General features: G+C 34.4%; 1 protein-coding gene across 1 annotated transcript in view; it reads left to right on the plus strand.

The window, feature by feature from the left end:
• Window positions 1-7,124: 7,124 nt before the first annotated feature.
• The window catches only part of LOC129235251 (protein PALS1-like), a 185,400-nt gene continuing 178,884 nt past the window's right edge, over window positions 7,125-13,640 (plus strand). Inside the window, exon 1 of the mRNA XM_054868959.1 lies at window positions 7,125-7,203. Within this exon, the coding sequence (XP_054724934.1) occupies window positions 7,134-7,203 (70 nt within the window). The 5' untranslated portion in view covers window positions 7,125-7,133. The remainder of the gene's footprint in view (window positions 7,204-13,640) is intronic.

Below are 13,640 nucleotides of genomic sequence, written 5' to 3' on the forward strand. Positions count from 1 at the left end.
CAGTTAATTCTATTTTAGAGTATGACTTTTCACAAAAAAAGTTCTAAAACATTTCAAGTTATGCTCCAATATACTACACTGTTAAAACAGATTTCCTAAAATTGAGAAAAATCGCTTATTTTTGCGAACATCACTTATTCAAAATGGCTTCGAAACAATTTGGCTCAGAATTGAAAAGCAAGAGTTCCTATTTTTGAAATATACCCTGTTGTCAAAAACGATTCACCATGTTCTCATTACTGAAATACCGCTCAACTCAAAAATAAGCACAGACGGTATCATTTCTGAGAATATGGCTGTTTCAAAAATGAGGACTTGTCGAATTGGTTTGAGAAGACGAATGTCTCAAAAATAAGCACATGTTGTACCATTCGTGAGTATGTTATTTTGCCAGTCTCTAATTCTTGCAAAGCTAAATAGTCCATGGACTTATTCGCTCTCTTTGGGAGCTTAAACAGTCTGGACGGGCCGCAATCGAACTGAAGCCGATACACTTTATAAATACGCTTAGTTAATCAACTGGAGCTAAAAATATTTTTCACAACAGTGAGAAGTCTGCAGTGAGAAATTCAACTCCCGCTTTCCTTTCTGCGCATGCGTTATTTTTAAGATGGTCTGCTTACTTGAATTTAAATTTGAAATTTACTTATTTCTAAGTCAAAACTGCTTGGAAAAAATGAGAAGATAAATGTTTTCATTTCTTAGCAGATGATTTTTAACAGTGTAGAAACGTTAGATTATCGACAACTACATCGACTACCAAGATTTGGCTAACAAATCTTGATACATAAAAAAATACACATTCTTTTAAATTAGTAACCATTTATTTGTTTATTTATTGCAATTATTATTATTTTTAACAGTTAAGTAAGTACATACCGCACAGAAATTTTGGAAAATTCATTTTAATAGTAAATAAATAGAGCTTTCAACCATTCACGGATAAGTGGTATGATTTGATGACTTGGATATCCTAGTACTGAGCCTTACAAAGGATTTATTTGATGGAAACGTTGTCCACTCAGGACAACATTTTAACACGTCCTTGGTTTTAACCTTGATCAAAAAAAAAAGTTTAGTTCTATAGATTTTAAGAATATTTTCTCTCGTTACACTTCATATGTTTAGGAAAATCAGTAGCAAATGAACCAAACTTCTCTCATCACTTGAGCAAAGTTCATCATTTCAATCACGTATATTGAAAAAAAAAAACATGTTTTTATTGGAGTAAGAATATTTCGTTACAGACATGATTTCCCTACTAAGTGAATATTTAAGGTTTTTCTCCTCAACGTAGCCTACGGCAGTTCTCGCGAGATTTCCTCCGCTCAGAAAAATCGTAATACACTCCTGGGAAGTAGAACTTAGTTGAAAAAAGAAGAAAGAAAAACTTGGTCTTTTTAGATGAGAAACGGTTTTAACTCTAAGAAGTGACAAGATATTCTTACATCTGCATATTCATGATGCCATTGTGATGAGAAAAATATTAAATGAATCCTTCGATTTTCAAAAACCATCTGAAATAGGTATGCGCCATATATGTTCCTTTTTATATAAAAACTAGCTGCGTTGCCCGGCTTTGCCCGGTCTATTTTGAAAACAAAAATTGTGTCAAGTGACGTATATTCAACAATCAGGCATAAATAAAAGAAAAAAAATCATCATGCAAAATTTCCCCTCCAAACAATGACGAGAGATATTAAAATACTTTTAAGAAATTTAAATGAGAAAGATGAATTTAAAAAGCGTAACCATGGAAACACAAAGTAAAATAAGTTTCAGAATTGAAAATGAGAAAGATGGAAATGATGGATTCAAAAAGCGTTACCGTGGAAACGCAAAATAAAATGGTTAAAAACTTGAATAGAGAACAGATTTTTGAACTTCATTTAATTCGCTTGTAACTTTTTTTCTAATGAAGATAGAGGGTTAAACTTCCGACCATAGGTAGAGTTAGATCTGGAGTAAAAAAGGTAGCTCTTTTCAATGGTGTCAAAAAGAAAACTGTAGGACAATTCCTTCAATTTTTATTGATAAATTTAATGAAGACAATAGTGCCTAAATTTCAGCTAAGCCTAAACAAATTCGAGCTAAAAACGTAAATAACTCCCGCCGCAATTAAGTTAGAGCGTTGGAACAAATTGTGTAGAACGCGGAAAATTCTTCTTTCCAACATATTGCTAATTGCGAGTAATTTTTCACCCCCATATTCGGGAATTTATGTGAAAATTTTCCCTAAATTGGAATAAAAAAAGAACTCTTCATCGAATTGTTTTCGAACTTGTCTGCAAACCTTCTCAGGACTTAAAGGAACAAATTGTGAAAATTTCAGCAAAATCGGCCTTGTAGTTCTCGAGTTTTAAGAGTTCAAACAAACAGACGCTTTTTGGACACTTCATTTTATACTATGTAGAGATTTTAAAAACACAAGGAACTCTTCTTAATTTTTTAATAAATTTGGTGAAAAAGTAAGTTATTTTTCCTATCAGTAATACTAGATTGATTAATGAAAAGAAACTCAAATGAGGGCATTGTTTTACTGAGAAGTGTTTCTCAAAGTTTAAACACTTCAACTTATTGTTCTTTATTCCCTTTTTTATATGAAAAGCTTTCGAGCATTAAAAGGAAACATATTTCTCTATTGTTCCGAAAATTCTCGTCAAAGGTTTAATTACTTTACAACAAACTATTTTCAAACAATGCTAACTAATATCGACTTACACATTGTATTCATCTAATCTCTAATGCAAGGTTATGGTGAAATGTCTATAGTGTTGTGTTAAGATAAAAAAAAAATTCGAAATCCGTTCAACAATAGGTTGAAAAACGCTTAATTTTAGACTTTCAGCAATTGATTTTGTTAAACAATCACAATAGGGCCATCTGTTACAATGCAAAATATTTCGAAAGGTATTTATTTTCTCTAGTTAGCATTTAACACTTTGTGTTTATTAATGGAAAAAAGTTTTGTACTTCAGCGACAGTCGCTAATTTGAGTCACGTTTGTCTTAAACAGTTTTGATTTAATAAAGCGGCTGATTCAATAAACCAAGAATGTGTAAATATTTTTAAGCGTTTAATTCTACATACAATTCAAATGAACCTGATTAATTGTTTTCGTCAAACAAGATAATGTAGGGGAGACCGGGGCTAGTTGGCACAGTTTTCACATTTTGATTTTTCAATTTTTTCTGTAGTATTTGCGGTAAAAGCAATTTAGGTCTCTAACATCTTGGCTACAGAAAAACACTGAGAGCATCCTCTAAAACTCACTGGGAAACTCGTTAAAAATATTTTCCGAAGACGCCTCAACAGTGCCAAACTAACCCATGAGTCGGGTTAGTTGGCATAGGTAGTGAGGTAAGTTGGCATATGATGTGAGGCAAGCGTTTCTACTCGTTTTTATGTAAGGTACAGTTAGAAATAATGTTAATGTGCTTGAAACTGGACATTGTGTGTGTCAAAAAAGAAAAAAACACACACACATTTTTAAGTGCACAAAAGGTATGTTGACAAAAATATACAAATCATAAGAAGTCAAAATCAAATTGTCCAGTTAAATCACATGGCAACTGAATAAAGTGCGAGGTCACTGCTTATCGTAATGGATCTTTCAATTTTTTTGATGATTTTATTAGATTTGTACCAGATTATGTCCATGTTTTCAGGCCAACACAAGTTTCCCTTATATTTCTCCATAGTAGATACTTTAAATTCGCCATTCCTATTTTCCGTAATTTTTCCAGGATGTACCCCGTGAATGTATTTCATAGGCACATAGTCCCCCCCCCAATGAGACCCCCAACTTTAATCTCATGACTCTGAGTCCCTGCGACCTTTTTCTCGTTTGAGTTTTTCACACCAACCTCACTTTGCAAAGGCAAAATTCCATCTTCTTCATCATTATCACGGCTCAAACTCAATCCAAGTCCACCTAAACTGTTCTTACTCTCTACATATTTAATCTCTTAAATCCTCCTCTTCATCAGTGGAGCTAAATACACATTTTTTTTTTTTTTTTTTGCCTTTGAATGATAGCATACCTTAACTTATCCGTTGTTGCGGGGTTAGTTGGCATATCCAGTCAACTTATGTCAACCAGCCCCCGAGTACGTCTGCCAACTAACCTCAACACGGCAACCAAAATAAACATGGGGGCCAAAATAAATGTTTATCAACTATAGCAGAAATGGATTTATAACCCTTAGCTATAAGTCCAAAGATACTAAAAACTCGTTAATGTTACCCTTGTGTGAATACGCTACTATACAAAACGACAAATACAGAATGATCAAAATTTTACTTACTGATATGAAAATCACGTTTTCACTACTTCCACTCAAAGCAATGGTTGGGTCTAGCTGGCATTCTCATGCAAGATAGACGTATCCATGATGATCACGTGACAGGCTCAGTGGCGCTCTGAATCAATCGTGGAGTTTTTTAAAATCACAATGCCAACTAACCCCGTTTGCCAACTAACCCCGGTCTTCCCTATCATTAAATACATGCTGTTTGCTCAAATTATTCATTCTTTGATATTTAAAGAATTTTATCTTATGCAAAAAATCAATTAGAAAAGTCAAATTTTTGCTTAACAAAAATGTATATGTTCGAAAAAAATATGTTCGAAAAATGTATATGTGATATGCTTACATTTATATACAAAAAAATCGCCCGTCTAGATATGACGGGTGAAAATTGCTTCTACATTAGAACGAAGGAAGTGCCTGTTTGATATTCGGGCAGCATAATTTTGGACAATCGTTCTTTTCTGGCAAAATCAGTGAGCTCGAAGTACACTAACTCTTTTTGGTACCAAATAATTAGCAACAGTTAGAAAAAAAATCTACCAAGAATCTCAGCTACTTCCTTGATAAAATATATGCAAAATTCAATAAAGATTCTCAATTGTAAAGCAATTCATGTTTATAAATAACTTCATTGCTGGTGACGGCAGAGCATTACTCGATCAGTGATTTTGGTTATTATATATGTATGAGGATCTTTCATTATTACGATATTCGTGTGGTTCTCTGCTAAGTGACCGTCACAAAGAATATCCAAAGCATGTGTTTGCAATATTTTTGCAGTTATATGTTCAAATAATACCGACGTTATCATTTCTGTATCATCAGAACTTATCACTTATCAGAATGTAGTTTATTTGAAAGATGAAAAAGTCAAAGAGATTCCTAGCGGCATTGGATTATATATTTTTGTTGTTGTCAGCTTAGTGGAAGAAAGTCGAAGTTTTGCCATGCGGAAGATGTCTGTTTGAAGTAGCCTTCCGTAGTTCATTTCTTCGCGGGAGTTTGTTAGAAGTAATCTTCATATGGAATGCTACAGATTTGCTCAGTCAGATTTGGAGTTAGTCCTATGAAAGCGCACATCAGATAATTATCCCATCAAGCAATAAAGCAATTTCTAAGCGACAGAAACCTTACTGTATCCGGAGAAAAAAACTTTATCTATAGCCATCGTCAATTGAAGTATAAGGGACATATCTCGGAGGCAGCAACGCATATTCGAACTGTTACTGAATGTTTGACTGGAAGAAACTGATGAAGATTTAGCTAGTGAAATCTTTTGCCATGATCTCATACAGAAAAACTCGTTTTGCTTTGATCTTCACTTTGAAAGAAATCCTAATGCGCTTATCAACAGAAAAATCCTGACAAGTTTGTTAGAAGTCAGCTTGGTGCAGGTTCCGTAGTAAAAAGCCTACAGGTTACCAAATAATATTTATACTATCATCAACGAATACTTTACTCACCACGACGCAAATGGAATCAAACTGCTGCAATTATGATAAAAATTTCGATTTATGGATTAAAGTATGGGGAGCAGTTATTTGCTCTGATATCTTCCTACCGATGGGTACATTTGCGTATGTTGTCGATTCATATGAAAATCATTACGAAGGGCTCGATTTGGAGAATAAAGAATGGACTATTATGGCACATGATGGCTTTTCCACGGCATCATTTTTGCGTGCTGCGGAATGGTAACTATATGTACACTCCTTAGGGGGACTGACTGATCATCCGATAACAGGGTTTGATGAATTTTATGATCCTCATTTGATTCGGATGTGTAAATCTTCACTTGAAAGCAAATATTACTTCATCACTGGCTTTGTGGTAATCAACAGAAAAATTAGTACGAGGAAAAGGAATTTCGCTCATTTTCTTCGATTATTGCTTCCTCGTCAAGTATAGGAAAGGATCAGACTTATAAAAAAATATGGAAGAAAGTTTTGTGATGGCCACAACATACTAGTTTTTCCTTGTGATTAGGAAAATTAGCACGCATCATTTCATGAAAGAGAAAAACATAATTTTTCTGTGCGTCGCTTTTAAACTTAAAAAAGTAATTTTACTAATCTATATCTCTTAACTTATCGATTAAAAAGACTTCGTCGCCAAACTAACTTCAGTTAAAGTAGCTCGTCTAACATACCCGAGAACGGATTGCTTTATTGCATTAAATGTATTGCATTAAATGTACATTAACAGTACTATAGGCCCGTCACTTGGGGTATCAAGGGGCGGGCAATTACCCCCCCCCCCAGATTTTAAAAACATAATGTAATTGCTCATTTTGATGCTTTTTTTTTTTCTTTTAAATACATTGAATATACACCCTTTGCCCCCCTCGCCCCCCCCCCCGGAAAACTTTGAACAGGCTTGCACTGCGCCAAATAAGAAAGGTTTAGATAGCCAAAATTCAGAAGCATAAATAAATGTAGAAAGGAAATAAATTCAAAACACCAAGTCCTTCCTCTCGCGCTCAAATTTATTCTCGCTTTGAGAATTTTTAACAAAGTTTAAAACTTTCGCTAGATACACATCACGAAATCATAGCACGCGATTTTCACCCGTCGAAAAAAAAAATACAGAAGCTCCTCTCTACAATTTCGATCCCATAAATTTCACCTCGATGATCTGGCGAGCATTTCTCCCGCCAGAGGGAAGGGGCTGGCTGGATCTCCCATCGGCCGGATATTCCGGTAGTGGTAGTCGTTCAGAGTCGGATCGGCCGAGAGTCCGGGCGAGTCTGCCAGTGCAGCGAGGAATCAGGGCTGCTATGCCAGACGGCGTGTCAGGGGTGGTTGGAATGCGGCGGGAGACATGTCGCGATCCAAAGGAGGCTACGCCATCCTGGTGGTGGAGACGGACCGCGGGAAGCTCAAGCTCCTCGGTGAGATTTCATCTCTTTTCGTTTTCATCCGCTGAGCTACATTGGACCTGGAGTGACGATTTCAGTTGAGGAGTAATTTATCAAAAGGGAACATATCCACTTTTTCGGAAAAATCATTTTATGAAATTTTCTAAATCTTCTAGATGACATTTATCAAATCATTTAATCTCAAGAAGTCCAAACGTGAAAATCCTATTTTTTTTTAAGGGTAAAGTATGGCTTTTTGGTCAAAAGGTAACAAACCCGTCCTCTGCACGTTTTATTTTGAAAAAAAGGGGACATATCCTGAAAGAATCTGTTTTACGAAGACTTTTAGATCCAAAGGAACACATATCCAAAATCCTCAAATTTTAATCCACTACTTTTAGGTTCATGTACTTCGATGAGAAGGTGAAATATTAGGGTTCTGGTGAAATTGGAATTCTCAACATTCAGGTTTTCGTTCAAAAGGGCAAATATCCAAAATTAAGATGGCGATATCTCCTTGTTTTTTTACACAAACATTTCTTACTCTGGGTCATGATTTGCTGTGCTTTCGTGCTCAATTCTGTACCTAGAGAAGTTGGTAAAACTATTTTGCTCTTACCTTAATGCATTTTTTTCACCTCCCGAACATTTTTAGAAAATGGATATGTTCCCTTTTGATAAATTAGTCCTCAATTGCGATTTGTGGAGAGAAGTGAAAGCGATTGTTTTCTGGCACTTTTAATCCTTTATTTACGTACTTTGGAGAAATAACAACCGATATCAAAAATATGAATTTTGCGAATAGTATTTGTAAAACTTGTCAATTTTTTCCGACCATATTCACAGCCTGGCCTTGGATTTCGGGGACACTGGACCCAAATTTGATTCGGTCCCCCCCCCCCCCCCTGTTGCTTAGAGTCAATAAAGTATTTTGATCTTTATGTATTACCACAAGCAGGATAAATTTTGCGATGTCTCATATTACTTAAAGATTACATGTTAGAAGTAGCAATTATAACTCCCCACGTGCAGGCCAGTAGAGATCAGCACAAAATTTAACAGCAGAAAAGTGTTTGTCCTGAAGACGTGGACTCACTTAAAGTTGGTTAAAACTATAACTTAGATGAACGTGATTAAAAATAACTCAATACTAGGGCACCGAATCACATCTTTTGTCCTTGCACTGGAAATTGTATTACTTCGAGCACAGATTTCTATCGTAAAATAAATTTGATACTGACATTTGTTGTTCTTGCTTCAAGGTACTGTTCCAATGACAGGATTAGGTTCTGTAGGTTTTCTGGTTTTTTAAAGGCTTTTAAGACCACCAAAACTTTGAAGCACTGTGTAGTTGGTAGAACAAGTGAAGTTTGCTGTTAAACTTGCTACAAAGTAACGAAACAGTAGAGAGATAAGACGAACGACAACTTTTTAAAATAAAGTAAATAAGTGATTAACTAGTTATCTTTACAAAGGAGCTATAATAAAAACCATGTGTCTTGGGATATTCGCATTCAAAAACAACTTTCTTTATTTCTTTTTAATGAGGTTGTACTTTATTTTTTTTAATTAATTTATTTTTTTATATTATGAACGTGTCCAAAACGATCAAAACCGAACAATTTTTCTTTACATTCTACTGTATTTGATCTTAATTCAGAAGGAAATACCTATTTATAGTGATCATCGTTAATAATCCATCGGATTTATCCAAAACCATAGACTATATGAAGTTATTCTGTTTTGCTTTGTTTCCACGAAAAAAAAAAATCTTCGAATCATCACTTTAGTTTTCTTTGTAGCTCAGTGATTTCACGACATTCCCTACCCTTTAACACCAGGGACGAATCACATTAATGTGTGATAGTCCTTCTACGGATGATAATTGAGCGGTTTTGGTTCCCAGGTAAGTTGATATTCACTCTGGCACTACGTGACGCAACATTACGCAAGTGGCAATAAAATATTTTCAAAGATATTGGTTTCAAAATGTTGGAGGTTCAAGTATTTTCTATGAAACAAATTGCAATAGCCATTGGTCACACAAACAAATTACATTAGCGTTTGTTGTTTCTGCTGTTGTTGGTGATTAACCGTATTTATTCACTCAGGTTTACTCATACTGATATGGAATGGATTAAACAGATTCTAAGCACGCATTAAGCTTATTGTACCAAAATCTTGTACCCGTTTTTATATAACGAAATACCGATATTTATCCAGGAACATGAAGTGTAAATTTCAGATATGTACTTGTTGAACTTTGTTGCTTAATTATGATTTTAAAATACCGATATTTTATTTGATTACACTGTATGACGAAAAAAAAAATCTTCAAAATACTTTCGTGGGCTGATTTATTTGAATTCATATTCTGAATCCGAATATGTCCTTCATTTCCTCCCTATGCGCACCATTTTTTTTAATTCCCCCCAAGGTTTTTTTTTTTTTTTTCAATTTTCCTTATTTTCAGAGCTTTTTTTTTTTTTTTTGGTTTAGAGGTTAAGAAATTTATATTAACTGCTAACATAGTTTTTGCGGGCAAGAAAGGTTCAAAGTTTAAGTTAATGGATACCGATAGCAAAAGGGGGGACCTGTGGGAGGATACCCCCTCCCCCAAATATTAGAAAAATAACGGAAAACGATCTTTTTATCCTGCTTTTTTAAAAAGGATGTTTAAAAAAAATTTCGGTGCAGAAGGATAGTATAAGACTCGCTTCTGTGACTCCCATATCCAAAAAAAATTTCGCAAGGTAAAAAAAAAATTTAAAAACTATCTTTTGCAAATGTCGCACGTTGCATACGAGTTGAATCGCAAGTCTTCATTTAAAAAGACATTCTTCTGGCTGATTCTTATGTAAAATGACCCCTTGTTTCCTAATGCGACCACCTTCCTCCGTCACGCCCCCCCTTTTTAGGACCTCCCACCCCAGTCCTCTGTTTCAGAGTCATTTTTTTTTAATTTGGAGGGGGAAAAGCGCATTACAATAACCGCAAACATTATTCTGAATAACTAGAGAAGTACAAAGCTCAAAAAATCTTGTGCATATGTAGCAAAAAAGAAAATTTGGGGGGCCCCTTCCCCCCCCCATACACACTGTGCAGCAAAAAAAGTTTCAAATAATTCTGATGCTATTCCAGCTGATTCTTCTGCACATTGACCCCCTGAATCCGAATATGATCTCCGTTTCTCCCTTACACGTACAATTTTTGTAGAAAGGACCCCTCCCCCCCCCCTTTTTTTTTAAGTTTTCCTTAGTTTTAGATTTATTATTTTTCTTTGGGGGATAAAGGAGCATTATATTAACCGCTAACATTGTTTGGAGGTCAAGAAAGGCCCAATGATAACAAAAAAGGGAGACTTGGTAGATTATTTGGGGGGGGGGTGGATGTCCTCCCCCCCCCCAGGAGGTAACTCAAGTTTTCATTTTTGCTACATATGCACAAAATTTTGATCTTTGCACTTCTTTAGTCATTCAGAATAATGTTTACGGTTATTGTAATGCTCTTTTTCCCCCTCCAAATTTGAAAAAATGGCTCTGAATCAGAGGAGGGGGGAAGGTTCTAAAAAGGGGGGCGTGATGGGGAGAAGGTGGTCGTATTTGGAAACAACGGGTCATTTTACGTTAGAATCAGCCAGAAAAATGTCTTTTTGAATGAAGACCTGCGATTCAACTCGTATGCAACGTGCGACATTCGCAAAAGATAGTTTTTAATTTTTTTTTACATCGCGATACTTTTTTTGGACATGGGAGTCACTCATGGGAGAAATGGTTGTGGATGGTTTCAGTGCATCAAGACTGCTGTTGCAGAAGAAAAGCATTTACAGTATTTCTAATATCGAAGTCGCTTTTCAAATTCTTTTGTTATGTGCACGCATATTGCATTTGAAAATACTCGAAGCACCTTATGAAAAGCCCAAAGTAAACCTTTCGAAAGGAAAAAAACCAAACTTAAACGATTTTCAAAGTATCATTTTGAGAAATATCTTCAAGTTTCTTAGTTATTGAAATATTAGATTAAAACAAAATGAATTTTTATCTTTATATATAAAAACATTTATATCGGGTGTTTCTTAAGAATTTTGCAATTTCCTCTTAAATACTGGGTGCGGCATATCAATCTCGCGTATTTGAAGAGGGTGCAGTGTAAGTTGTGGTGGGGATACCGTGGTCGAGGGGTACCCATTCGTGCCATTGGTAGTAGTCGCAATCAGGGCACCCAAATAAATTTAAAAGTTCCTGAAAGAAACAAATGCACTTCAATTTTAAAAATATCCCCGATTTATTTGGAATAATATTTAATTTATCAATCGTTTTATATTTTTTTTCTATGAGAGTAAGATCAACACACATCTGCTCAAAAAATCACCTTCCTGCTTTTTCTGTTGTTTTTTGAAGTCAAACTGTCTGAAGTCAGGGTTTCATAACTACTTCATTTGTTGAAATTTGTTGAAAAAAAAAAGGGGGGGAGCATTGTTTTTAGAGCAGTTAGGATTTTTTGGGCGTTTAGAATCGTGAAGCGTATTTATAAATGTATTAGGTATGTATGCGTGTGTACTTTATGTTTGCATAAAACATGAAAAGATTTTTGGGGTTGGGAGTGACACCACAAATTATTGCCCGGGAGACCCCCGTGATAGTAACGCCACTGCTTATGTTGTTACTGAAAATAACTAAAGATTTCTTGCTCTTGCAAAAGCAACAGCAACAGTTTTTTCCTGATGGAATTATATAATAAATAATGCCTCCAGGTGTCATTTTATCTTTTTTGTTTTGTTTCATTTCTATTTTTTGATATTTATACTATCTCCTGTTCCACCGTGTTGCTTTTCTCGGATGACTTTTCATCCAGAAGCTCACACTTCTTAGCATTGAAAAGGGTGTTCCTTATAACACCAAAACACGTGTCTGTTTTTTTTTTTTTTTTTTTTTTGCAATTTTTGTGCTTCATAACGTTGGATTACTAATTATTTTAATTTCAGCACAAAGGTATTTATTCGTTACAGCTACATTAGTTCACTTTCCCTCACATTCCCTTACTTAATTCTTAGCTCTTTCATATTTTGGCTATTAAGGCACATAACACCCCACAATTTGGTATCTTATCGAATTCTAGTTTGAACGTGAGAAGAGTAGTGAATCTGAGGCTTTCTTTCAGTACTTTTACCGAATTTTCTTAGTTCATATTAGAGTGACCCGGGATAATTCTTGATCACTGTATTTCTGGGATAAAAACTGATCACCTAATTTTTATATAGAAAAATTAAAATTTAATGAAATATGAAACATTTCCTAGAATTCTAGAACACTTCAATTCAGCATGACTTACTACTTAATAAATTTGTTATTTCAAAGTTGAGTTCCTAAATATGCGTATATTTTCAAAGATCCTCCTTCCTCCCTTAAAATTCAACTTCCGTTATTTTTTATTAGTTTATGGTAAAAAACTTTTAGGCTTCTGATCAGTGTTTCCATATCTTATGAAGATATTAAAATTAATTATAGTGATTTCCATTAAATGCTGACCTTTATGGATAAAGCAACTGTTGATCCCTGAGGTGAACGATAACCGCTGTATTGATCATGTTCATTTATTGTAGTAAACACAGAAAAGGATAACGAATACATAATTTTACTTCTTTTAGATGACTGTAAATATTTATTAACTGAAAATACTACAAAAACACTAAGAATATGGCAAATCTGGCAAAAGAAACAAAAGGTTAATGAAGAGGGTTCAAAGATATTTCGAGTTTTAAAGTGTTTTTTTTCCAAAAAAATCGTCTTGTCTACTACTTAACTTCGACTTGTGAGTTTATTTATTTCATTTTTTTAAATACAAACTGGTTTGTATAACCATTTAAAAAATGCATTATCTTAATTAAAAAAAAAACCTAGGTGATCATTAATTACCCCAGAAGCCAGAAGTGATTAGAAAATGTCCCGATTTCGGGGTCATTCCTGATCACTAACAGTTTGAAATATTTTAAGCTCTATTTTAATTTTCAAGGAAAAAAAGGCTGCATAGGACTTGATTCATAAGGGATCAAACTTTCACCAAAAATTAAAATTTTGCTTCGAATAGTTTTTTTTTTTTTTCTAAAAATGGAAGCTTGCATTTTTTGATCAAGCATGACCCATGTCACTCTATTACAGCTATAATTTTAAATAACGCGTATGAACTGTAGTCATGAATCTTTACTCTTTAAACGGTCTACTTGCATCTAATGTGTCGATAGTTTCATTGGTAGCGAATAAAAAGGATTCTTTGAACGGTTTAGCCACTTTAAATCGAAAATCAATAAAACAATAACTTACAAATTTTAGTAAGTGTATCTAAGCTTGGAAAATACAGTAATTTTGCTTATTTATGATCACTTGCACTTTCATTTAACTTTATAATAATCCTGAAAGTGTTTCAAACTGTTCAAAGTGTACCAAAAGCCTTATGTTTTCATGTAAGGCATT

The sequence above is a fragment of the Uloborus diversus genome, chromosome 2 (assembly GCF_026930045.1).
Source record: "Uloborus diversus isolate 005 chromosome 2, Udiv.v.3.1, whole genome shotgun sequence".
In the NCBI taxonomy this organism is placed as follows: Eukaryota; Metazoa; Arthropoda; class Arachnida; order Araneae; family Uloboridae; genus Uloborus; species Uloborus diversus.